This window comes from Phoenix dactylifera, chromosome 2 (assembly GCF_009389715.1).
Source record: "Phoenix dactylifera cultivar Barhee BC4 chromosome 2, palm_55x_up_171113_PBpolish2nd_filt_p, whole genome shotgun sequence".
In the NCBI taxonomy this organism is placed as follows: domain Eukaryota; kingdom Viridiplantae; phylum Streptophyta; class Magnoliopsida; order Arecales; family Arecaceae; genus Phoenix; species Phoenix dactylifera.
Window position 1 is genome coordinate 11,220,434 of NC_052393.1, and position 23,938 is coordinate 11,244,371.

The window sequence follows — 23,938 nt, forward strand, 5'->3', positions numbered from 1 at the left end:
GACAGTTTGATTAATCTTAGGAAGAAAATCTCACGTAGCTTTAAAAGGGGAAGAGTAAGTTGTTACATGAGTAAGAAAGTGCCATTGTCCATTGGCCAAAGCTTGCTTAAACTTTTGTTAAAGAAGATGCTCCTTTAGGAGAGGGTGGATCCTTTATTTTTTTCACTTTTGATCCAAAGGGAGGCCCTTTTGCTTAGTGGTTCTCTAGCAGTTGAACCATGGTTTCACAGAAAGTAAGTTGGCACATGGGTTTTTACCTTATTTTTTTGAGCTCAGCAACAAAACCTCCTATTAATTTATTTGTTATCTGTTTCCTGTTGTTCTCTAATAAAATTTTAGTTGTAGAAAGAATATTTGAGTTGCCTGATGGAATTTCTTACAATGCTACTCTGTCTTAAAGATATAGTTGATTCTCATAGTGAAGGTGAACAAGACTTGGAGGAAATGACTACTTTATAAAACAAATAGTGACAACATGTTAGGCCTTGCGACCATTCCTCTTGTCACTTTAGTTTCTTAATGAAGGGCACAAAATAATTTGCTTAGAACAAGCCAAACAAATAATAGTTATGCTGGTAAATAAGTATGAGTCCATTAATATCTTGCGCACCCGTGTAGGAAATTGCCGACAAATTTGGCTGCAAACTATAGGATGAAATTGAAATCGCTTTAGGCCTTGCGGCTATTCCTCTTTGTGTGATTTTGGTTTCTCAATGAGGCGCACAAAATAATTTGCTTAGAAAACTCCAAACAAACAATAATTATGCCTACAATTAAGTATGAGTCCATTAACATCTTGTGCACCCTTTGTGTAGCAAATTGCCGACAAATTTGACTGCAAACTATAGACTAAAATCGAAATCGCTTTAGGCCTTGCGACTATTCCTCGTGTAATTTTGGTTTCTCAATGAAGTGCACAAAATAATTTGCTTAGAACAATCCAAACAAACAATAATTATGCCTACAATTAAGTATGAGTCCATTAATATCTTGGGCACCCCTTGTGCAGCAAATTGCAGACAAATTTGGCTGCCAACTATAGACTGAAATGGAAATCGGAATAGGTTACAACTATTTGAACTCGCAAAATAGTAGCAAGATGCCAGATGGAATGCACTATCCGACATGTGAATTCTTCACCCCACCATCTGTTCTTTTTTTTGGAGGGGGAGGGGGGAAGCGATGGTTGACTTGAAATAGTCAGATAAGCTTATCTACCAGAATAAAAATGAGGAAAAGAAAAAAAGCTACAGATTCACCACGAGCCTGCCTCAAGCTAATGTAAACATCCATGATTTGCTTCAGTAAATCATGGAAAAAGTAAGTCACAGAAAAAAGAGAGGCATAGAAATCATAATCAAGAGTTTCTAAAACCTTCATTTTTTGGTGTGGTGGGCAGGACATTGACACCAGGAAAAGGAGGTGATAAGAAAAGGTGGTGTGAGTTGTGAAATGTGACCCTTATCGCTCCTATGCCAGCTCAAAGGGATGAGGTGATCTAAAGCCTTTCATTCCATTGGACGTCTCTGGTCTAACTTGTCCCCGAGCTCACTGTTCCTCCCAGAATTCCTCGTCATTCCGACGCACCCTTCGCACAACTCCAACACCATCTCCTTCTTACACCACCCTATGTTCCTCTCCGACAACCACTGACCTCTTCACTCGGGACAGCCTTCTTCTATGGCAACCATAGCAACCATGGCCATGCTTCATGCCAATTGCCAAAAGCCTCAGCATCAACTCACAGCCCAACCACCTCAACCCTTCAAAGCCAGAAAACCCGTGTTACAATTTATGCTACTTTCTACTAAAGAAGGATAGCATAGTTTAGCTCCATCATAGAACGGATTAAGCCATGAAACAACAAAGAAGTCAGAATGCAAACACGGGGGACCCTACTATATATGGATCTAAGAAAGCCCATGAGGTACAGGCTGCTCGGGGGAAAAAAGCTATGGAACCTTTCTATTAGCAAAAACTGATGGCCACCTAAAATTTCCAAAAGCTAAGGAACGAATGAGCAATTTACCAGGCTGATCTTTCTCAGTTGAGCGCCTCGACACCTCGAGAGGATTAAGAGCTGCAGCACCAATATCATGATGATGGCGCCTGATGATGAAGTAGGAAGCAATATCCTTGAACACACAATTATGCTCCGTCCCAAACAAACCGTGTACACCACTGGACAGAAATCATGGCAGAAGCTGAACCAGCATCATCGTTTGCATCATGCAAACAGCGACCGGATGACATGACATGTAGTGCAAAGAGAAAAGTATAAAATTTCATCATAGAGTGCAAAGAGCCAAAGATAGAGCTCTCTGTTTTTCCATCTACTAGTATTGTAAAGAAAAAACACAGAGAGAGAGACTTATGGAACGAAAGAAACAGTAAGGTAAGGTGCCAATAAAAGATTTTGATAATAACACATGAAATCGTGACCCAACATGATGTGATTAGAAAATGTGAAGTTCCACGGCGACACCAATTGGAGACACGTTACTGAAGAACGTGGTATATAGAGCAATGCAGAAATATTCTTAGTGAAGCAAAGGAATTTCATATTTATCAAGTAAACCTTTGGAGCTCCTATGGAAAAGGCAACTATCTGAGTTGACATAATTAAAGTTAAATGATAACGAGGAGCTAACATGCACTACTCCCACAAGAATTGAGATCAAGAGATGGAGATGCATGTTTGGCTTCTCCTCCTCTTCTTATTCTTGATGATGGCTAGGGAGGGTGAAACCCTTCGGGAAACCAAGAGAGAGTTACAGATTAAAAGCCTCTAATTGATTCATGTGTGCTCGTAGAGAGAGAGAGACAGAGATTTGATCTCGAAGGACCAGCAATCTAACGATAGATTTAGAAGTTCTTGTGATTCATAGGTTAAGGCTTCAAGTGATTCATGCATGTAAAAAACATGAGAAGGAAATTTGAAAAAAAAAAAAGAACAGGGAAATAAAAACAGCCTCAGGAACAAAAACAAATAAATAGTAACCAACGAAATCTACAAGCAATCTTATGTGGACCTGGAATACAATCTAAACGAACCATAACTGCTTCCCTTAAACCAGTACAAGAATATAATAATATGGCATACGGGAGCCTATACGTGGGAATACCTTTACGGCAATTTAAGCTTAGCTAACTCTTTCATCGATAATCGTGTTTTCTATTTTTTTTTCAACGAGATTAGTATGAACTGTTTTTGTCGACTAACCAACAGGTCCGATGGCATATAGATAGCTATAGCAAGTATTGGCAGCTACATCCAATTCCACCGCCAAAGGGTATCAAATAGTCCATTGTGGACGGAAACCAAGTAGAGTATATCAAAAAAATACTCTATGTATATATATCACCTTTCTACTAGACACCAACAACATCAATATTTTGAGTCCACGAATGTTTTTTTTTTTTAAAAAAAAAGTCTTCCCCTTTCCATTGAGGACTTTTCAGAAAAAACACAAAAAAAGGAGAAAATCTCGTAGGGAAAAAACAAAGAGCAAAAGATATTAGGCGCCCTAGGAGAGAAGACGAGAAAAGGAGTTTAGGGAAGAAAGTAAAGGTATTATAGTGAGTATTGTTAGAATCTATTAATTGATTGATTGTGCCAAACTTAGTCGGCCTTATTAAACTTCATCTTGATTGATTTGTGATTGATTGTGCCTAACTTAGTCAACCTTACTAAACTTTGTCAGCTTCATAATCTATATAAAGGCTAATCAATAGATTCGATTGCATATAAAAAGCTATGGCAAGTATTGGCAGCTACGTCCAATTCCATTACCAAAGGGTATCAAACAGTCAATTGTGGACGAAAACCAAGTAGAGTATACCAAAAAAATACTCTATATACATATATCACCTTTCTACTAGACACCAAAAGCATCAATATTTTGAGTCCAGAGACGTTTTTTTTTAAAAAAAATCTTTCTCTTTCCATGGAGGACTTTTCAGAAAAAACACAAAAAAAAATCTCGCAGAGAAAAAATAGCGAGCAAATGTTATTAGGCGCCCTGGGAGAGAAGATACAAAAAGGGAGTTTGAGGGAAGAAAGCGGAGGTATCATAGTGAGTTTACTAAACTAACTACAAGTTCCTATTTGAACAATAAATTACTTACAAGTTGCTGAATTCCAAACTTTCTATCGAGTTTATTTATTACTAGATGTGGAACATATTGAGCAAATTATGCATAAATCCCTGATTGATAATTAAATTACTTACGAGCCTCCATGACATATAAAGCTAGTGACTTCATCCTAGCCATGTCTACCACAAAAATTTGAGAAAAAGCTTACTAAGGTCCCTAGATTGATCTTAAATTACTACACGTTTAAAGGCAAACTCTTTAGATATGAAACACCCGGAGGATTTAAAACTCTCGCCTCTTCCAAATAGGGGAGGATACAATCACCGGCCTACGATCTACGGGATGAGTTCCACAATGTTAAAGGTTTGATGAGTTCCAAATTTTAGGGAATGAGTTCTACAAGTTTCAAAGGGGAGCCAAATGCACCATGGCATAGAAGGTCTTAAATAGTTCAACACCACCACGATCTAATAATTAATAAATCATGTGGAGATTTCGTACTACAATGAACACGCATACTGAATCGTTACAGCTCATCTCTCTGCAAATGGTGATAAAATAATCACAATAGCCATCATGACAAACCCGAAATTGTGGTCATTATATTTGTTCTTTTATAGAGTGTCCTAAATAAATGTAAAATAATGGTGGCAATATAAGAAATTGTCTATTTTGACTTGTATAAGCACCTAAGATCTATCCAATGAATAGCTAATATAATACTAAACACATATCCGTATGGATTTATAGCCGATGTAGAACTAAACACATGCTCATATGGGTCCTTATATATTTTTTTCTTAAAGCTCCGGTGTCCTTTTTCGAGTTAATAGTTTAAATCGATTTAAATCTAATCATAAGCACCATGATCGGTCTATAGTCGACCCCTATAAACCTATGTTGTGGTGTCCCCTGCTCCATATAGGCCCCGTAAACCCAAACCTCCTGATTACATGGGATATGATCCGACCATATCAGTCGATAGGTCTCTTTGCCTGCTAATAAACAAGCTTCCTTCCGGACTTGCACCAACTTGCACCAACTCAGCTTCTCTCCCATATTCAACATATGAAACGCCAGCACCTTGCCCCAAATTCATTACTGGAAGACCCAAGTGGGTAATTGTAAATTGATCCACTTGGCAGCAAAGAGCAAAACTACTGCCCTGCCAAAGAAAAAGAGACAGCATGTTCTGTCGTCGAAGTTACGTAATTTTTCCTTCCCCAAGATTGACGAAAACCGCATCAACAAGTAGTCTAGAAAAGAGAAGACAAGGTGCAATACTGCTTGAACAAGTCTATGCAATAGCGGTGGCAGGAACAAGAGAGATAGGGTCCGATCTGGCATGGGATAAGTTTCAAGGCAACGAGCCGCGTAGTCTCATTTCGGCCGACTTAAGACTTGCAAGGAATTCCTATATATATTTATCCTTCAGCCGGCTTTGCTTAATTTGAGACACATCTAAAGCTAAAAAAGTTGGGTTCAATGAAACATGAGCACTCGTGGGCAAAAGGCTTCCAAGCTCCCTCCTCTCTCTCTGGGATCTCTCAACCATGTCTCATTCTTGTGTGCATCCATCAAAAACTCGGTCAAGTTCTACCAGGAAGTGCTTGGGTTCGATCTCGTGCAACGACCGTCATCCTTGGACTTCGAAGGAGCATGGTGAGAAATACTTCATGAACTTGCTTTCATCCGGCTAAAAGTTTTATAAAGTTCGTCAGTCTTCCCCTGAGATGACTGGCAAATGAGCGACTGAAAAACTAGCAAATAAACTGGTCGCTCATCGCCATCCCTCTCTCTTCTTTGTTTTCACCGTGGAGTAAATATTATTGTTCGTTTCAGGCTCTCTAAGTATGGGATTGGCATACATTTACTGCAACGAGGTCCAAATTCTGACGCCCCAGCAAAGCCATCTGCAATCAATCCAAAAGATAACCACATCTCCTTCCAGGTGAGCTGCTGCTATAATCGTCATACCATGATTGAATTGGATATGATTTATAGGATTGATCCAGCAAAAGACTGAATTTGTGAAATGGCAGTACCAAGACATGGGAACGATAAGGAAGAAGCTTGAAGACATGGGAATAGAGTTCGTGAATGGAGTGGTTAAGGATGGAAATATCGAGGTCCATCAAGTCTTTTTCCATGATCCAGATGGCAATATGATTGAGATTTGTGATTGCCAGAAGCTCCCTGTTCTGCCTCTATCTTCTTCTTGTCTCTCCAAGCAATGGCATAGCTCCTTTGAAGGTAAGTAAAATCTTCAAAGTTGACGTACGTTTGAAGACTTCAGCTTCAGCTAGATGGTGGTCACATACGTACGTGTTAAATCTCAGCAGGGAAGTGATAATGAATGTTGAAGACATTTGGAAGACAGAATTGTTTGCTGCACAAATTGTTTGCAAGAACATGTATTTGTTTTAGGACTGTTGGATTGGTTCATAAGGAAAAATATGCAAAAAAAAGATCAATATCATGAACTGTAAGTTAATAAGAATGGTACACAATTGAATATTTGTTCTCGTTGATCGCATTCTTCCGATTAGACTTCGTCTTCTCTATCCTTGTGGCATCTACACAAGCAACAGACACAGGATTGTTGTGGTTTTCCCAAAATGAGCCCAAGTTTGCGGGATTTAATGCTGAAACTGGAGACGTCATCCTCACTTCATCATGACGCTAATGTAGATGAAGCGTGTCCATCTTTTATCTCAAGAAAATTTACTTGTGTGTGTCACAAGCCACTTGGCTCAAGCAAGAAAGGAGTTGTCAGTCGGTCAACGGCTGGAAGGAGATTGGATGAAGAAAGCTTATAAAGAAAAATCTACGTGCACACAAGATTTCAAGCATAGTTTTATTCATTCTTTTATGTATAGTGAGGGAAAACAGAAACGGAACAAACGGCACCATTTATAACTATCTACGTATATAACCCTTTTTGCTAGGTTGCCTAAACCAGTCAAATCTTTTGACATATGAACGCTAACTTACATGTGAATTTGCATTTTATTAAAGTAAAAATGATTGGATGAGGTCATAAACTGACCTAGAGGAGATAGAGAGAAAGAGAACTAGATTTAGCTACACTTGAGTGGATCTTTGATCCGAGCATTGGATATAATCTACTATTTCTAAACAGTTTACATATAAAAAATTATTTAAAAAATTCTAGTCATGCATCAATGATCAAAAAAATATACATAATTTGACGTTATTTAGACTATTTAATTTAGACCATTTAATCCATAAGCTAAAAAACTCTAAATCATATATTTTTGATGTATACCCAAAGACTCGAATCATCAATATGGGATCTCTATCATCTAATATAGATCTGATCGGATCTAAGTAAAAATCTATCCATGTGTGACCAAATGTAGCTTATGTATATATATAGAGAGAGATTTTGATGACCTAAATTTCTTTTTTTCTTGCAACAATTGTCGAGCGAGGAAAGAAAAATGCTTACCAATCCTAGAAGACAAGGGGGATTTGTGCTGTGAGCGGGGAATGAAGTGGTGCTGGGAAGCTGCAACCATGAGGAAAACATTTATGATACGAGGGATTTAGATGGTAGCATATGAAAATTAACACTTTTTATAGTATATTGCTTTTCGCCCCTCCGTCTTCCTCTAGTATGCATATCTATCAATAAAATGTAATGTAGCTTGAACCAATTGATGATCAAGGCCAAACTTTAGAATAAGATATTTGACTGAAAGCTTTTTTTTGTCAAAAAAAAAAAAACGACTATGTAGAAATTGTATAGTATAATATGCACTGAAATATCCTTAATTAAAGGAGCCAATGAGAGCATGTAAGCACATGGTATATTTTGAAACTTCTTGGCAGCAGCAGCTAGCCTATCATAACACTAGCAATCCGCCATGGTGCCTGGATTGGCTTTTGGTTCTGACAACATGGAAATCAAAGGAACAAACAAAGATGGAGCATTGCTGGAGATCCATGTTATTTGCAATCAACCCTCAGCCTTGGTCCCATGGAAGGCCAAGATATCATTAAATACGATATCTCTTCTTGTGAGCTAGACATGGAATTCCTGGTAGCTGTCCCCTCTAAGCCTGAAGCATAGGGCACATCCGTGGTTAAGCCTTCGCTATCACCTGCGGCCCGCAAATATAACAAAACTAAAGTGGGGACAGCTTCACAGGCTAAAGAATAGCCCATTAGGTTCAAAGTTCTGGAATGAAAGTTCAAAGAATAGCCCCACTTCATTCTGTTTTAATCTTGGGTAAATAAAAATGTCACATGGCCACAAAAATAACGGGCAAAAGTCTTTTCAGGCACCTGATAGAAAACCTCGTCCACACATAATAGAATAGGATATGTGTGGTGGTATGGAGCTTGCATCGTTTATAAACACCAGAAATGAATAGAGGGAGAGGAGATAAAACCAGCTATGGCTACCACTGCCTCTTTATTTGCTCCAACTGGGTTGTCCCTCAGAGGCAGGGTTATTGACAGGAGGATCGGAAAGGGGAGGAGACCTCATTCAATCATGGCCCAACAGGAACAGCAGCAGCTAGAACAAGAAGAAGAAAAGCAGCAGCAAGAACAGCAAGGGACGCTGCCAGAACAGCAGAGGCAGCAGCAGCAACAGCCGAAAGGGCAACCACAGATGCAGTCGCTGCCACGACAGCCGATGGCGAAGAGCAAGAACATGAGCAGAGAATATGGAGGGCAATGGCTGAGCAGCGTCACCCGCCATGTGAGGATCTACGCGGCCTACATCGACCCCATAACCCATGTCTTCGACCAGACTCAGATGGACAAGCTGACCCTCATCCTCGACCCGAGCAACGAGTTTGTTTGGACCAATGAGACCTGCCAGAAGGTGTATGCATACTTCCAAGAGCTCGTTGATCATTATGAGGTAATAAAGATCTTACATACTCCTTAGATCACATAAGAAATTAATCTAGAAATCATCCATTGATGAATGTGACGAGGCATGCATGAGTACTCATTTGTAGCAGAAACTTCAGGCTGATGATAGCTTCATGAACATTTTGATGACTTGATTTTCTTTAAGAATAACTGCATGGGAAGTGTGAAAATCTTGGGCCGTCTTGTATGATGAGGAAGCACGTAAGAAGAGATGATAGATAAAATTAGTACAGGACTAGCAACAAGTAGTCTTTAATGGGAAAATGACTGAACTGAACAAATAACCACTCTCAAAGACTAAAACACCAAAGCTTTTGGCATGCTCTCCGTCCCTTATATGCAGATCATGTACCACTTTTTTCATTCACTGATGCAAAATTTTCATTTGAATTTGTCCAGAGTCTTTGTCCTAATAGATCTCACTGACCTCATGATTTCAGCATATAAATTCAAAAACGACATCTTTGCAGGAGAGAAAAATCATGTTATAAATGAAAATAGCAATTTCGCAACATTGTTTTATTATCTAATTTATATGTCAATCCATCAGAAGAATGCATGAATGAAAGGTGATGGAAACAATGAGATTGTTAGATAAAGATTGTGGCGAAAATGGGAACAATAATTGGAAATTAGCACGTATGTGGAAGTCACTGTTTCATCATCATTAAGGTATGAAGAACATCCACAGATACATTAATGAAGTTTGAAAACGAATTTGTCAAGAATTGGAGCTTGGATTTTAAACAAGAAGAGCTCAACATACCTGGATGGCACCACCTCAAAAAACATAAAGAATAGCAATGAAGAACCGAAATTTTCTGTAGGATATGTTTGACACCTTGTCACCAACATATAGTTTTAATACGGCTGCCTAGTTCTGCACATCAAAAAAATAACTGAATCATGCATAAATTTTGTCAGAGTTCCAGATTCAAATCCTATAATGAACAAATGGAGAAAAAAAGGGATCTTCTCATAATAGTTCGCAAATGTTAGTCTCATTAGTATGTTCGTTTTGCATCTGTTCTGAACTTGGGAGCCTCGCCCTATGATCTTATTGCTTCCAATTCTTTCAACTAGCTCTCTTCTTCCAAGTCTTATATGACAGGCGTTCCTCTCTAATTTGTTTCATCAAAGTTTGAGTTCACCATGTGTTACACTGTGCTTGTCCTAGGATTTTCCACGGTATAGCTGTTTCATCAGTCATATTTTTTTGGATTCAGGATATCAATTAAAAGTTCCGCTCATTTCTGACTCGACTTCAGGGCTTGATTCCAGTACATCATGCCTTTCTTCACAATATGATTTATGTTACTACAAAGTTGGCATACTGCAATTGCCGCCACTACATACGTTGACCCAAGCCAAACCTCCAATTAACCAATATCCTTCAACACTCAAATCTGATCGGCTCAGAGGCTAAGATAGTTGCACAATCTGGACAACCTGGGAAAAAGACAAACATGACCATGCCTTTGGAAACCCAATCTGTCACCATGGCTAGTTTTTCTAGAAGAAATATAACCTGTATCTCCCTGCTGCGGGGCTGGCCTTCTCATTTCAAATGGGCTCCCCAAGCAACTAAAACAGCCCATAAATGTGAGTCATGTCCATCTATCTTCTTTTGGGGCATCATCATACAGCAAGAAGGAAGAGCAGCAAGCAGTCAATTACCATATCTTCTTACATCCAATATTCTCATCTTTTTCTGTGCTGTTTTTTTTAGAACATTGTAATGATATAAATGATCTCAAAGTGTACACCCAACAGTCAATACAAAGCAACACATATTGTGTCAAAGCAACACATTATACAATCAGAATTCCCAAAGAACCAATGGCTCCAACCAGAAAAGATGTAACACATACATGGGTTCACCTAATAAGGACCAAACCATTATTATCAATGAAATGATTTCAAAGCATACATCCAACAGTCAAAACAAAGTTAAACATAGAGCGTCAAAGTACAATCAGAATTTCCAAAGATCCAGTGATTCCAGTCAAGCTAGAACTCCAAGGAGGATCGTCAAATAACATGTGCTGAACCATTATCATCAGTGAAAGTATAAATTCCACACTGGACATCATACGTACAAATGATCCAAAAGCACAAGAGAAAAAGAAAAGAAGATCACGAACAAACCCATTCAAACTGACTGGAAACAGAAATAGGCTGATTAAAGGCTGCAGTCATGCTGTGATCATGCTTTGCAGTGTATAGAGTCTTGCTGCTACCTTAACCACTCTGAAGAAATGTAAAAGGAAAAGAAAAAGGAAAAAAGGGAAAATGCAAGAACTTTTATCACATTCTTACAACCTAGCATGTGTTGCTCGGCCATAATAATTGTTTCCTGTAATGCTTTGTTAATTTTGGTGTTTTGCTATGGTGAAATTAATGAAATGATTTTTGTGCATAATAGGGTGCTCCACTTTCAGAGTACACACTTCGCTTAATTGGTTCAGATATTGAGCACTACATCCGCAAATTGCTTTATGATGGGGAGATCAAGTACAACATGAACGCCAGGGTCCTGAACTTCAGCATGGGAAAGCCCCGGATGAAATTCAACAGCAGCCAGATTCAAAATGTAAAGTAACAGGCAAACAACTAAATAGTTTAGGTTGGTTCTGATATAATCTAAGTGTGTACCATGCAGTTATGAACTTTAGCAACCATGATGTGCCACAAGATTGCAGATTGAGCATTACATTCATGAATCAAAGACTCATGTGTACAGTAGATGCTTTACTATGCACCTCAAATATTTACAGAGCAAGATAATGAAGAGGATTTCCAAATCATTTTTCAGACATTTCAATTTGCAGTGGGGGCATTTTCTCCTTGACTTTCAACCATGGCATGTATGCTCCATCATGTCCAACATTCTGCAAAAGAGAAATAATATCACAAATTATAGCAGCTAAAGCACCTCCTAAACTTTCGGGAATAAATTAATTCCAAAAACAGCAGAAGCACACACTAACATTACCTAGACTCAATCGAATAATTCTAAAGCCCAATTATAACCATATGTTGATGACACGATGATGTAATACTATACCTTGTTACAAACAAGATATCTTACCAGCAATTGTTGCAGAGCCAACAATTTTCTAGCTGAACTATCCTTCTTCAATTTTTAGTATCAAAAAAGAAAAATGGTACAGAACACATAGGAACTTCCAAAAATGCATGACCCATGATTAATTTAAACCTGAGACCTAATTTAAAAAATGCATGGTAGCCTTGACTTTCTGAAATTTAGCCTTTTTTACGGCAATTATATCTGAGACTCCTTGAGCCATTCTAGTATTCTACAGAGTTCAGTTATGAGTCGTAGAATTAAACCAATTTCAGCTTACAACAGACATGGTGAGACATCTTTCTGTGGAAATATAAGGCAAGAAAGATACAATGACGTCAAATCAAGATTACAGGATTGAAGCAACTTTTAGTAAAAACAGCTATCCAAATCCGAACATTTATTACACATAGCTGAGATGGACCAAAATTACTGTATAGAAGGACATATAGGTGCCTGTATTGTTTTAGATTTCTAGGACATGGATGCGATACCAGATCATTGACACACATAGCCTCTCTCTCACTTCATCATGGGGAGCATTTTGGTGAATATGCCATAGTGTTTCAATTTCATGTTATATTTCTTTTAAATACTCATAACCAGTAAGTGGAGGATCTAAAAAGGCAGTAAGGCAATATTGGATATGTTAAATATCTAAATATGAAAAGAAAGAGCATACTTTCTATGAAAAGATAGTATGGAAAACCAAAGAATTCAAGGAAATAAATAGGGCGAAACCAACAGTACAACCATAAAGTAAGTGCAAAATTTATATATTTGTCACCTCCCAATTCAAGCACATAATTGCTTCCCCTGTAGGTGGATCGATTAACCTACAATCAGGAGCAATGTGAAACAAGAAAATTAAGTGGCAATCTTAAGTTTCACCTAGGCCTCCCAACACGCTGCATATAAAAATATTGGCCAGACCTATGACCTTGATCTTTCCAACAGTGTCCTTTGCTGTGCTAGATTATGCCATTTTAAAGGGGAAAAGGGCCCTTGACAACAGAAGTTACAATGAAGTGAGTTCATTATACCCTTTATAACCATGTTTCCCTTCTTGCTGATCTTTTTCTCATGAAAAAGAATATGACTTCAAACTCATTTGATTTTATTGATTAAAGGGTTCATACCTGTAGATAATTTCATATATAACTTCAACAAACAGGGTCCACAATTATATTGTTAAAAGCCTAGAATAGTCTTAATTTTTGTTTATATCATTCTTTTTAATGTGCATCATTCTTTTTAACTAAATATGGAAGTAATGATATCAGATCTTTATACAGTTTCTTCTTTAACCACTAGTTCCACTATATGTTAGTTTGGCTATAACATAATTTCAAAGTAATTGGGAACTAGACTGCAATTTACTGCCAGCTTCAGACATCTAGTTAAGAAGCCAGTGGGATAGCCATGCAGTTGCCACATCATGTGTAAAGTATTTAATTTTCAAGAAAACATTCGGCAGTGCTGCCCAGATTCTTCTGGGCCAGGGGAAGGGGAAAATGCATCATATAAACCTAAGTCCAGAAACAAATATTCAATTATGACAATAAGAGACGAAATCCAATATTTGTTCAACAAGACAGCATTAAAAGATAGCTCTCATAACATTAAAAAAAAAACTATCATTTATGCTCATGAATGACTCAGCCTGAGGTATTCTAGTACATTTTGAAATTTCTAAGTTGAATTTAAATTCATTTTCTTAATAACTTTTTTCTTCATTTTCATATCATATGCTGACTTGCTCTAGTTTTCCCTTTCATTTATCAAAGCTTTGCAATTATTATATTACCCACTATTTTGAAAAAATTCTAGAATCTTTATGAAGCCAAGTTCCCAGTAAAAATGATCTAACTGAGATGAAGATCATCATATTCTTGAGACAGTGGTCTCTACTCATTCTAGCGTTCGTATTTTTACACTTTTTGGTGAGCTTTGGAGCTGTTTCCCTTTCATGATAGATGCACCTTTCCTACTGTATCCCTTAAAGAATTCTTCCTACTCCGATGTCTAATTCTACTTTATTCCCATATTTCAGAACCATGCTCCTTTGGGCATAAATACGGGCATAAAACCTCACCTATCCTCCTCTCAAACACATAAGCCATCACCTAGCACTACCAATGTGCTCTTTTTTGTTTATACTGATGATTATACTACCACCGCCAAGAATTCTAGTATTATCTGTACCAGCGATAATGAATTGGACTGGTGAACGACCGACAACCACAATGCTGATTGATACTTGGATCTGGGAGAACTGGACTGAACTGGGGGATAGTGCTTGGCACTTACTAGTACTGAACAGTACTGATCAGCACATGTCAATACCATTCCAGTGCAGTACTCATGCTGAGTCAAAAGATAAGATCCTTTCCTTTGTTTTCTTTTGATACTGATCTGTACCAGTCCATACTGGCACTAGCCGGACTAGCACCCAACTAATATGGGTTCCAATACTGAGATTTAAAACCTTGACCACCGCAGCTCCATAATTAATTACCATATATGTAGTGATAGGAACGCTAAAGTTACCACTTCGCTTATCTGCCCAAATATATAATGGATATGGATCGATGTCTTCTCCAAGTGAGTCTTGGTTCAGAATAAAACCAAGAAGACAAGTATTTTCATGGAACTTTGCAGCTGGAAATAATTTTAGGCAGTTACAAGAAGGATAAGATTAAATTTTCTTTGCATGAGTTCTAACAGAAAATGCATTGGATACAATTTCTATCTTCTGCTATCCTTGCCAATGGTTACCTAGACTGCATTTTGATACTTAGGCGTCCACTTTATAAGTCTTGGCTAAAAAAAGGAAATAAGATTGAGTGGGCTCCAAGGTAGTTGCCAAGAACTTTCTGATAACCAGAAATCTTGAATAGAATGCAAGTAACTTTTTGATAAAATGATTTTAATAGTGGACAAAAGTACATCAAATAACGTGAATAGCATTGCGACCATTGATGGATATATATGTAAAATCAAAAGTTAATTTGAATTCAATTACAGGAAGACAAGGAATGCAACAAGAAGTGAAAAGTTTACCTGTAACCAGAAGAAGAACCCACGCAAGAGATCCAACCGCTCATGACAATCTTTGTTTTCCATCCGCCTCGCAAGCTCTGGATTGGAGATACAGCAATTTTTATATTCATCATCCATGTAAGAGTTGATAAGACAAGCATGCCATGTAAGTAACAATTAAAGAAAAAAGGCAGCACAATTCCTTTCACGACTATAAGAGACCAAATGATAACTTGTTCGCATGCACAAAAATTTAGTTTTGAAATGTAATTAAAGAAATGACTAAATGCATGGCCAGTTTTGATAAGTGAATATGAAAAGAATAGGTATACGTAATGTACAACTGAAATCAAGTGGCATGGTAATGTGCATGTGGATAACACTGGAGATGTGGCCTAAATCGCTTAGGCACTAATGCAATCGTTGGAATAAGCACGGGTACATATGCTGCACATGCAACTTAAAGTTTGATCAAGGTTTCTAAAAGATTGAGATATCGGTCATCTGGGTGAGCAATATCTCAGCTAAGATAGAAGGTGGGAAAAAATTGAAAGCAACTGAGATATTGCAAGATTTTGGCTGATATAACAAAACAGAGACATCGAAATATCAACAAGTATGGTAAAATTAAGCTTACCTACTCCACTAGGCATTAGTTTTAATATTATTAACTAAAAATCATATAAAATAGTTTTCTGAAAAATTAGAAAATCTCGGCTGAGATATTAATATGATATCACCCAATACCTCAGGATATGCATTAATATCAGCTAGGATAACAAGGATCTAATCCCATATATATCGTCTGGGTGGTGCCTAATACCAATGGAAACATGTGTTTTAACTGAGATATCGACCGAGATGAAAATCTTGAATCTTAGTTACATAGAGCTAAGATCGAGGGAAAAAGTAAATAGTTAAACCGAGCATTTTCCATACCGGCATTTATTACATTTATAATATAGGTAATTTATCGCTCAAGAATCAAGACTGTATGGCCCATCAGGAAGTTCTATGCTAAAAAAGTATAAAGAAAAAGCCTACAACCATGTTGAGCACAGCAAACGACAACTTTTTGAGGGGGGAAGCAAACCTGCTAGAGAGATGCATTTTTCTCCACTTACCAGGGAAATACTCAAGATATGACAAGCCTAGTTCCTTTGTAGGATAAATTTTGGTCTCGTTACGCAATTCCTTCGATCTCATCTTTGGCGTACGCACAGTTGCCATCTCCATCAGCTTATCATATTCTTTCTGATCGAAAGGCTGCTGGAGAATACTCATAAGCCTGATTTCAAACGAAGCTGGTATTCCACAACTGACAGTCTCCACAGAACAGCAACCTTCTTCAGTTGCCTGCACCTCCATAAGAAAAACCAACGGGAACCAGCTTACAAGAATTGCAAATGGTTAAAGTTCTTTAACTTAGACTAAAAGAATGAAAATACTGACACAAGTATCAGAAAGCTGGAGAGAAGCATCATATGGCTGCAACTCCATTGAAACGGAAACCACGTTGCTCTTTCCCAAATCTTCGGTTGCAGGCAGCAATTGTTCTACTCGTTCTTCCCCAGCTTCTTCTTCGTCTACTTCTTCTTCATACCTCACAACCACATTGTTGTCCAATTCAAGAATCATCGAGCCATTGTACACCCTGACGTGGCTCAGGAATTTCTGGTAATTCTCATCAACCATCGACCCATCTTCCCATTCGGCGGCAACGAGAGAACAAGGGGCGAAGACTTCGCTCAACTTCAGCTTCGAATTCTGTCCCTTGAGCCTCTTCCTGCCAGCAAAGGATCTCGCGGCGCTGGAGACGCTGCCTCGGCTGCCCGGGGAGCGGGACTGGATGACCTCGCTGTCATCGTCGTCCTCTTCGTATTTCAGACGCAATGGCGGCCCGGAGCCGCCGCCGATCACCATCTCGAAGACGTACGATTTGCCGTCGACTCTGAGGTGCTCCAAGAAGAGCTTGTACTCGGCGTCGACGTCGGCCTCTGCGACATCGAAGACCTCTGGATTGAGGGTTTGGGAGGAATTATTTGCGGCAATGGCTGGGGTTTTCGCGGAGGGAGGACTGGGGGAAGAAAGGAGGAGAGTCGCCGATCGGAGGCGCTTCTTTCTACTGCTCGCCTCCAACCAGCGATTATTCTTCGCCGATGTAGGTCCCATCGAGGATTCTTTCTTTTGCTGGTGGTGGGAGAATTGGTGATTAGGGTTTAGGGTTTTTATTCTTGGAACGATAGGCGAATAGCTCGGCAAGGCGAGGGGAGAACAGGTTCAAGGGTGAAAGGAGAGAGCTGCAATAGGCACGGTTTTCGGTTTCCCTTGAAGAGTAGGTTTGGGAAACTTTGGAGCCGGCATCGCTTGCTGGCAGCTTGGTAGAACCGTAAAAGCCGTCGTTTCTTTTCTTTTCCTTTTTATTTTTTTATTATCTCTCTCTCTCTCGTCGTTTCTTTTCTTTTCCTTTTTATTTTTTTTATTAACTCTCTCTCTCTCTCTCTTTTATTTTTTTTGGTACACCAGCAGCTTATACTAGTCTCGCGTGTGCATTACCATCAAACTTAAATGACAAAATACTCCATAAAAATGGAGGAACAGATACAAAGCAGGTCCAGAAAATCTTTGCAGAATGGTAAGCAGCAAAGGAGACAACCCAAGCAGCAGCTCGATTCACTTTCTAGAACACATGCATGGTAGGCATCACACTCTTTCAGCAGCCTTTGGATGTCATCTAGAAGCGGATGATCAAACACCCTCAACTATAAAATTCGCTCAATCACCTCTACTGAGTCACCCTCCAGGATGATGCGTCCTGTCTCTAGAACTCGTTTTACGTAGGAGACTCCCTCCCATGCAGCTTTGAGTTCCACTCCAAGAACTGAAGTCTCGAAGGTGCGCTGCCCTCCTGCTGCTACCGGTCTGGACTCCTTCAAATGTAGGGGCAGCCAATCTTTCTCTTCCCAACACTTTTTTTATTTTTTTGGGTAAATTGATAAAATAATAATATTAATTTTTATTTTTAACATATCATGTCCTATATTTTTTCCACTGTACATATTAAATCTTTTCTTATATCTACTGTAAATCGGTCCATATAATTTTATCTATTTTTTTTTTTGCAATTCTAAACCTTCTCTTCTCTGTGAACCAAGGATCCTTGGGTCCTAATTAAGTTAACCGTATATATTAAAATAACAATAATACCCCTTTAAGGATCCATCACCAACAGAAACAAAAAGAGATTCTCGGTATTGGGCTCCTACTAAGATATTCAAGATTCTTCAAATTTCTTCCTCGGTAAAGGGATTCTCGACTTTGAAAACCCTAATTAACTCTAAATTTGTGTACAGATATATTGCGCCTATCCCCATCTTATAGCTACATAGCACCCTGCTTCATTTGGCACCATGATGGCCACTTTGTTAGAAGACTTTTATATCTTTCTCTTTTTAGAATAATTTTGCTCAATCAAGATATTTTTGGACACCTTTTAATCAAATGAGATGAGATAAAGTAGTTAGCATCCTATGTTCGTGGGTAACTAAAGGATTACACTGCTAACTGTTATCCAGGGCTAGATTGAATTGTTGCCGGTCAATGGTTTGACTTTCTAAATTAGACTTGTTTGGCAGGTATTGGTATGATAGACCGAGGTAAATGACATACACCGAAATATATTGCAATAATTCCAACTAAGTTTAGGGAGCAGGTTATGTTAGAAAATTGTATGACATACTAACATAGTCCTAGTTATCGGAAATTCGCATGCCATGCCTCGTTCATAGCTGATAGGGGTTTGAGAAACATTTCTGGATGACTTAGTAATGTGGGTATCTTAACCTCATGCCCATCCATCCAACTTCATTGCTTTTCATATTTGTTTCATTTTTTTTCAGAGAGAGAGTAAAGAAGTTGAGTTCATATCAGAGTTTGTCTTTGCCGGAGCATCGCTTTGGAACATGTTTAAGGATCAAAATAAGACAACAAGACCTTACTGGATTTTCATATAAAGTTAAAGAAATGATGTCTCTATCCTGTAGATGTTCTTTAAGTATGCAATCATCTTCACACCAATTTTCATACAGGTTTGTGAATAAATCATTGTCGATGCTACTCGCTGAGAATAGCTGGGTTATTCCCATCCCATTCTTCCTATGAAAAATTGCTCACCATGAAGAACCAATTATCTCTCAATATACCAATGGTAAAAGATGCCTCCGTCAAAACTTACACATGGAATTCTAAGGTCATGACAAAAGGATTCAAGAACCTACTGCACTCCAAGGGGTCAGCAAAGAACTCTAGCAAGGAGATGAAAGCCTTAGAGATGCTGGAGTAAAGATAAAACTCCGACAAAATTTGGAAAATGAGATGAAGAGAGATAGCACATGAACAGATTAAACACTAATATTTATTCCATTTCTTTCTAGAATAATATAAATAAAATAAAAGTTTTTTCTAAAAAAATAAGCTTCAAATGAACAAAGGTGAGAAGGTGAGATGCCCACGTCACTGGGTCGCTTGGAAACCTTAGACCTCTTGTGTGTTTAGATGAGGTTTGTCATGTGTGTGGCTTTTAAAATATCTATACTTATCCCTCTGAAGTTTATTTTTATCCAACACTTTCATCTATAACAGAATGCTAGCCAACTCGTTAACTTAAATAGGACTTAAATGTTACATCAAAAAAAAAATTTAGAAAATGATAAATTAGCCTTAAGTGATGTAACATCTACAGCCAAGAGGTGCCATGAGTTTAGAGTTTGATGAATTGCTAGAAACGAGCTATGTGCCAAAAAAAAAAGCAATCTAGATTTTTTAAGCAAATGGATGCTTCTAAAATTTTCTGTTGTATGAAACTAGTGTCAAGAGTTTTGTCGTTTAAGCCAGACTATTCATAGTCCAAGCTAAGCTATGGAAATACAACTGATGTACTCTCCAAAAAAAGAGTTTTTATGCACATACTGATTTGGATTCTTTTGACAAGTAAAACTCAGAATTAACAAATGATACTCGACATCTATGATCTGTATGACTTGTTGGGCGGAAAAGCGAAAACAAAATCTGATCCAAAAGGATACTCGTCGCCGGATGCCGGTTGGGAAGAAAACTTATTGTAGGTCGCTTGTTGGGAAGGGATACTCATGGTGGGGTGGCGAAGCAAGAGAGAAATCTTAGTCACTTAATCTTGAAGAGAAAAAAACTCTTAAAGATGGAAAACTTCGAATAGATCGGAGAATCAGAACAGTGAAAGAGGAGCCTTATTTTCTTATTGGGATAATTTTGACTTTTTACAATAGATAAATAGTTTCACTAACGCTGTAAATTTAACTGGGTGTAGCGGGAGGTTTTATAAAATAATGGGTATAAGTATAATAAACGTAAACCTTAGAAAGATTTTTGTAAGATTATTTTGGTCATTTTAAAATTTTTTCTGACATAGCACTTGGGTCCTATTACAAGATAATGGTCTAACTAATATTCTGTTAAGTTATGATTTAAAAAATTGGATAAAAATAAACCTCAAAGGGATAAGCATAGATTTTTAATGTTATTAGGTGTAAATATAATTTATTCCTAATCTCAATTTTTTTTATATAATTTGCTCTAAAAATTAATATAAAAATTAAACCTTAGTAGGCCACGTAACGTTAAACAAAATAAAAATCCAATACAAAAAAAAATAAAACAAAGCAAATTTTGAACAATGATATGAACATAACAAAATAAAAATATTATTTGTTAGAAAGTCAAGTATTTTTAAATTAAGAAAAGTAATTAATAAATAAATAAATAACTAAACATCATGAAATGTAATATTTCATATGTTCAATTTTTCTGATGAGTAAGGCGATTAGGGCAAAGTATAGGAAGAAGATCTATAAAGAGACATACATTTAGGTTGAATTCAGAGTGGGTTTTACTATTATAGGCACCTGCTTCAAATATACTACGGATCGGGTAAAATTCGTCTAACTAACGCTGGGAATTTGGGACAGAGCTGACAGCAAATAGGGTATTTTCCGCGTCTCGAAAGCTGTCCACGCGCGGCGGCAGATTTTTGATACTTCAGTTCCAGGGGCAGAGCTGTGCGCGGCCTGGATGGGTCTGTCCTACGCGCGGCGGGTGCTCCACGCGAGCTCGATCCTGCTCGAGGGTGACTCTGCTACAGTGGTCAGCTGGATCCGTAGGGGCCCGAGTAGTCTTGGTGGGGACCATCCCTTACTTCGTGACATCTGGATGTTGGCGAGGGAGGGAGTGATATTACAGGCTAGGCATGTGTATCGGGAGGCTAATGGGGCGGCCGACTGGGTCGCATCGTATGTAGCATGCCACTCGGGTGGTACCCTTTGGGTTGGGGAGAGAGATATGCCCAGCGCTTTTCGGGCCATTTTGTATTCTGACTCTATAGGGTGTATTCGTACCCGCCATGTATGAATCTCCCGCTTTAGCAAAAAAAAAAAAAAAAAAAAAAAAAAAAAAAAAAAAAAAAAAAAAAAAAAAAAAAAAAAAAAAAAAAAAAAAAAGAAGAAGAAGAAGAAGAAGAAGAAGAAGAAGAAGCTGTCCACGCGCGAAAAACCCCAACTCAGAACCAAGTCCTCGCCGGGCGGGACCCACGTTTCCTGACCACATCCCCGCTATAGAACGACATCTGGGCCACTCGTTAGCGCACGCCGAAGGTGGACCCCGCCATTAAGGGTCCTGTCCGAGTCCCGATCGCCGTAGTGTCCGGTGGCGCATGAAACCGGGAGAGGATCGTGTCTCGGCGACCAAACGAGAACCGTCATCCGCGAACCCGCTGATCCATATCTCTTCCCGGAACCCGAGGAGAGGAGATGAAGGCCCTCGCCGGATTCCTCTCCCTCCTCCTCCACCTCCTTCTCCTCTCGGCCGCGGAGTCTCGGCGTCTCCACCTGCACCTGGGCAGCAGCGCCTACCTCACCACAGAAGAGCACTGGTTCAATCAGACCCTCGATCACTTCTCCCCAATTGTTAAGTTTCTCTTTCCCTTCTCTCTTCTCCATCTTTAATTTCTTAATTTGGTTTGCTCTGCTTACCGATCGTTAGGGCATGATTCTTGATTGGTTTCTTGTTTCTCTTGTGAGAGATTTCAAGGTTCACAATCTTGGTACCGGATATTATACCGGTCTGGTACCTGGTCTGTCTGTATTATTTTCTTTCCTTTTTTCCCATTGGGTCCATTAATTCAAAGCTGAAATGATCAACGATGAACCTATGTTGGATCTGACATGTAAGATGGGAAACCATGATTTCTGCGTGCTGTCAATTGACAACTTATATGTACTTTATTAAATATCTTTCTTATATTCTTTTTCATCAAGGCTTAACGGATAGAATGTTTTATTATTGGACTATGCAGGACCATCGTCAATTCAAGCAGCGGTTTTATGAATTTCTTGATTACTATCAGGATGGTGGACCCATATTCCTTAAAATATGTGGCGAATCTGCCTGCAATGGGATTGTTGATGATTATATATCTGTAAGTATTGTGTGTTTGATCATTTCCTTGCTCTCTTTGACGCTAGACTTCTCTTAGTTCTGATAAATATGCGTAAATCTCTTACGTGTTATAGCATCGTGAACTGCTATCTGTGCTACTTTGGTCTGTGGCTGGCACGTTAGTGTAAAGTGATGAAACATGGAGATCGAAAGCAAGGTGTCCGGAACTGATCAAAGGCATTGACAATGGCTTGACATGATTCTAATTCTTTAACTGTTTTTATTTAATTCAGATGACTCATCTACGCCCTTCTAGAATATGTGATTTTGTCATTTGTCTTTTACCATCTTATTAATGGTAAAAATCCTCGACTTCACATGTTTCTTGCTTCTAATTCCTGCGAAAGGGTAAATACAAGTATCCTGCATTTGGTGCTGCTATAAACTGCTAGATAAGTGTACAGATGAAGTGATTTTCAGTCTAGATCTAGGTTTGCAGATGTCTGGGTTAGAATCAGATGCAATAGCACGTCCTTTATAAATTGTGATAGACTACACCCCACTGGATGGACTTACCGCAGAGAAAGGCAGATGGAGTCCTTAACTATGGTTGACCTACAATTAATTTTGTGAATGGAAAGAGGGAAGAGAGAGAGAGAGACTCAATCTTTCTTGAAAAGGGTAAAGGAGAAAGCGTGTTGAAAGAAAATTTATAAGTTTATCTGTAGTTTTGTCCTATGGAATATAGAGGGGATAATTTTTAAGTTTATCCATTGTTTTGGCCTATTGCGTAAAGAGGAGACAATGCATTGGCCATGATTCTATCTGATGTTAGCCTAGTAAATAGATAATGGTGCAAATTATGTAGATTGATGGGTCCAGTTTCCTCAAGGCATTCAGGTTTTGAGTCAAGCTGGCCTTAGCTGATATGATATGACATGTTTGATGAATAAAACAATTCTTTGGGTTGATGATCGATACCTCTTTGTCAATTCAAACCATTTGTGTTAACCGAAGCCTAAGTGTTTAGATGTCTCCATTTTGCCTCATGCCATGAATGCCCCAAGTTCAAACCATTTTGTGTTAACCGAAGCCTAAGTGCTTAGTACTGTTAGCACGAATATTGCCATCATAACCTTCTGTCATGCCCCAAGTTTGAGACATAACAGGGCCATGCTATCGAGGGTATCGCCCATGGTAATACGAAGCCAACAATTATAATCTGTATACAAATCCATGTCAAATAAAAATAACAAAAGGATCAAAATTCTTCATCCATTAAATAAATAAATAAGTGCTTGATCAAAGAGTCTAAATCCAAATTTAAATACC

The 23,938-nt window shown here is 38.4% G+C and overlaps 4 protein-coding genes across 11 annotated transcripts in view; 3 read left to right on the forward strand and 1 right to left on the reverse strand.

The window, feature by feature from the left end:
* Nucleotides 1-5,537: 5,537 nt before the first annotated feature.
* LOC103708522 (metallothiol transferase FosB-like) lies at nt 5,538-6,623 on the forward strand. The gene is made up of 3 exons (XM_008793482.4): nt 5,538-5,760; nt 5,941-6,049; nt 6,141-6,623. Exons 1-3 carry the CDS (start codon nt 5,591-5,593, stop codon nt 6,357-6,359), a joined length of 498 nt encoding a protein of 165 aa, XP_008791704.1. The 5' UTR covers nt 5,538-5,590; the 3' UTR covers nt 6,360-6,623.
* Nucleotides 6,624-8,499: 1,876 nt separating this feature from the next.
* LOC103708495 (NAD(P)H-quinone oxidoreductase subunit M, chloroplastic) lies at nt 8,500-11,816 on the forward strand. Its single transcript, XM_008793446.3, has 2 exons — nt 8,500-8,995; nt 11,435-11,816. The coding sequence occupies exons 1-2, from the start codon at nt 8,522-8,524 to the stop codon at nt 11,609-11,611; spliced, it is 651 nt and encodes a 216-aa protein (XP_008791668.1). The 5' UTR covers nt 8,500-8,521; the 3' UTR covers nt 11,612-11,816.
* LOC103708496 lies at nt 11,609-17,491 on the reverse strand. The gene is made up of 4 exons (XM_008793447.4): nt 16,592-17,491; nt 16,264-16,495; nt 15,161-15,237; nt 11,609-11,900 (listed from the first exon to the last, which is right to left on the reverse strand). Exons 1-4 carry the CDS (start codon nt 17,309-17,311, stop codon nt 11,814-11,816), a joined length of 1,116 nt encoding a protein of 371 aa, XP_008791669.2. The 5' UTR covers nt 17,312-17,491; the 3' UTR covers nt 11,609-11,813.
* Nucleotides 17,492-21,815: 4,324 nt separating this feature from the next.
* The window catches only part of LOC103708494 (probable serine protease EDA2), a 36,636-nt gene continuing 34,513 nt past the window's right edge, over nt 21,816-23,938 (forward strand). For 2 of the 8 annotated variants that reach the window (XM_039121291.1, XM_039121297.1), the window contains exons 1-2: nt 21,816-22,134; nt 22,524-22,646. In XM_039121291.1, the coding sequence (XP_038977219.1) occupies nt 21,979-22,134; nt 22,524-22,646 (279 nt within the window). In that variant the 5' untranslated portion in view covers nt 21,816-21,978. The remainder of the gene's footprint in view (nt 22,135-22,523; nt 22,647-23,938) is intronic. The other 6 variants (XM_039121254.1, XM_039121277.1, XM_039121259.1 and 3 more) reach the window with 5 other exon arrangements.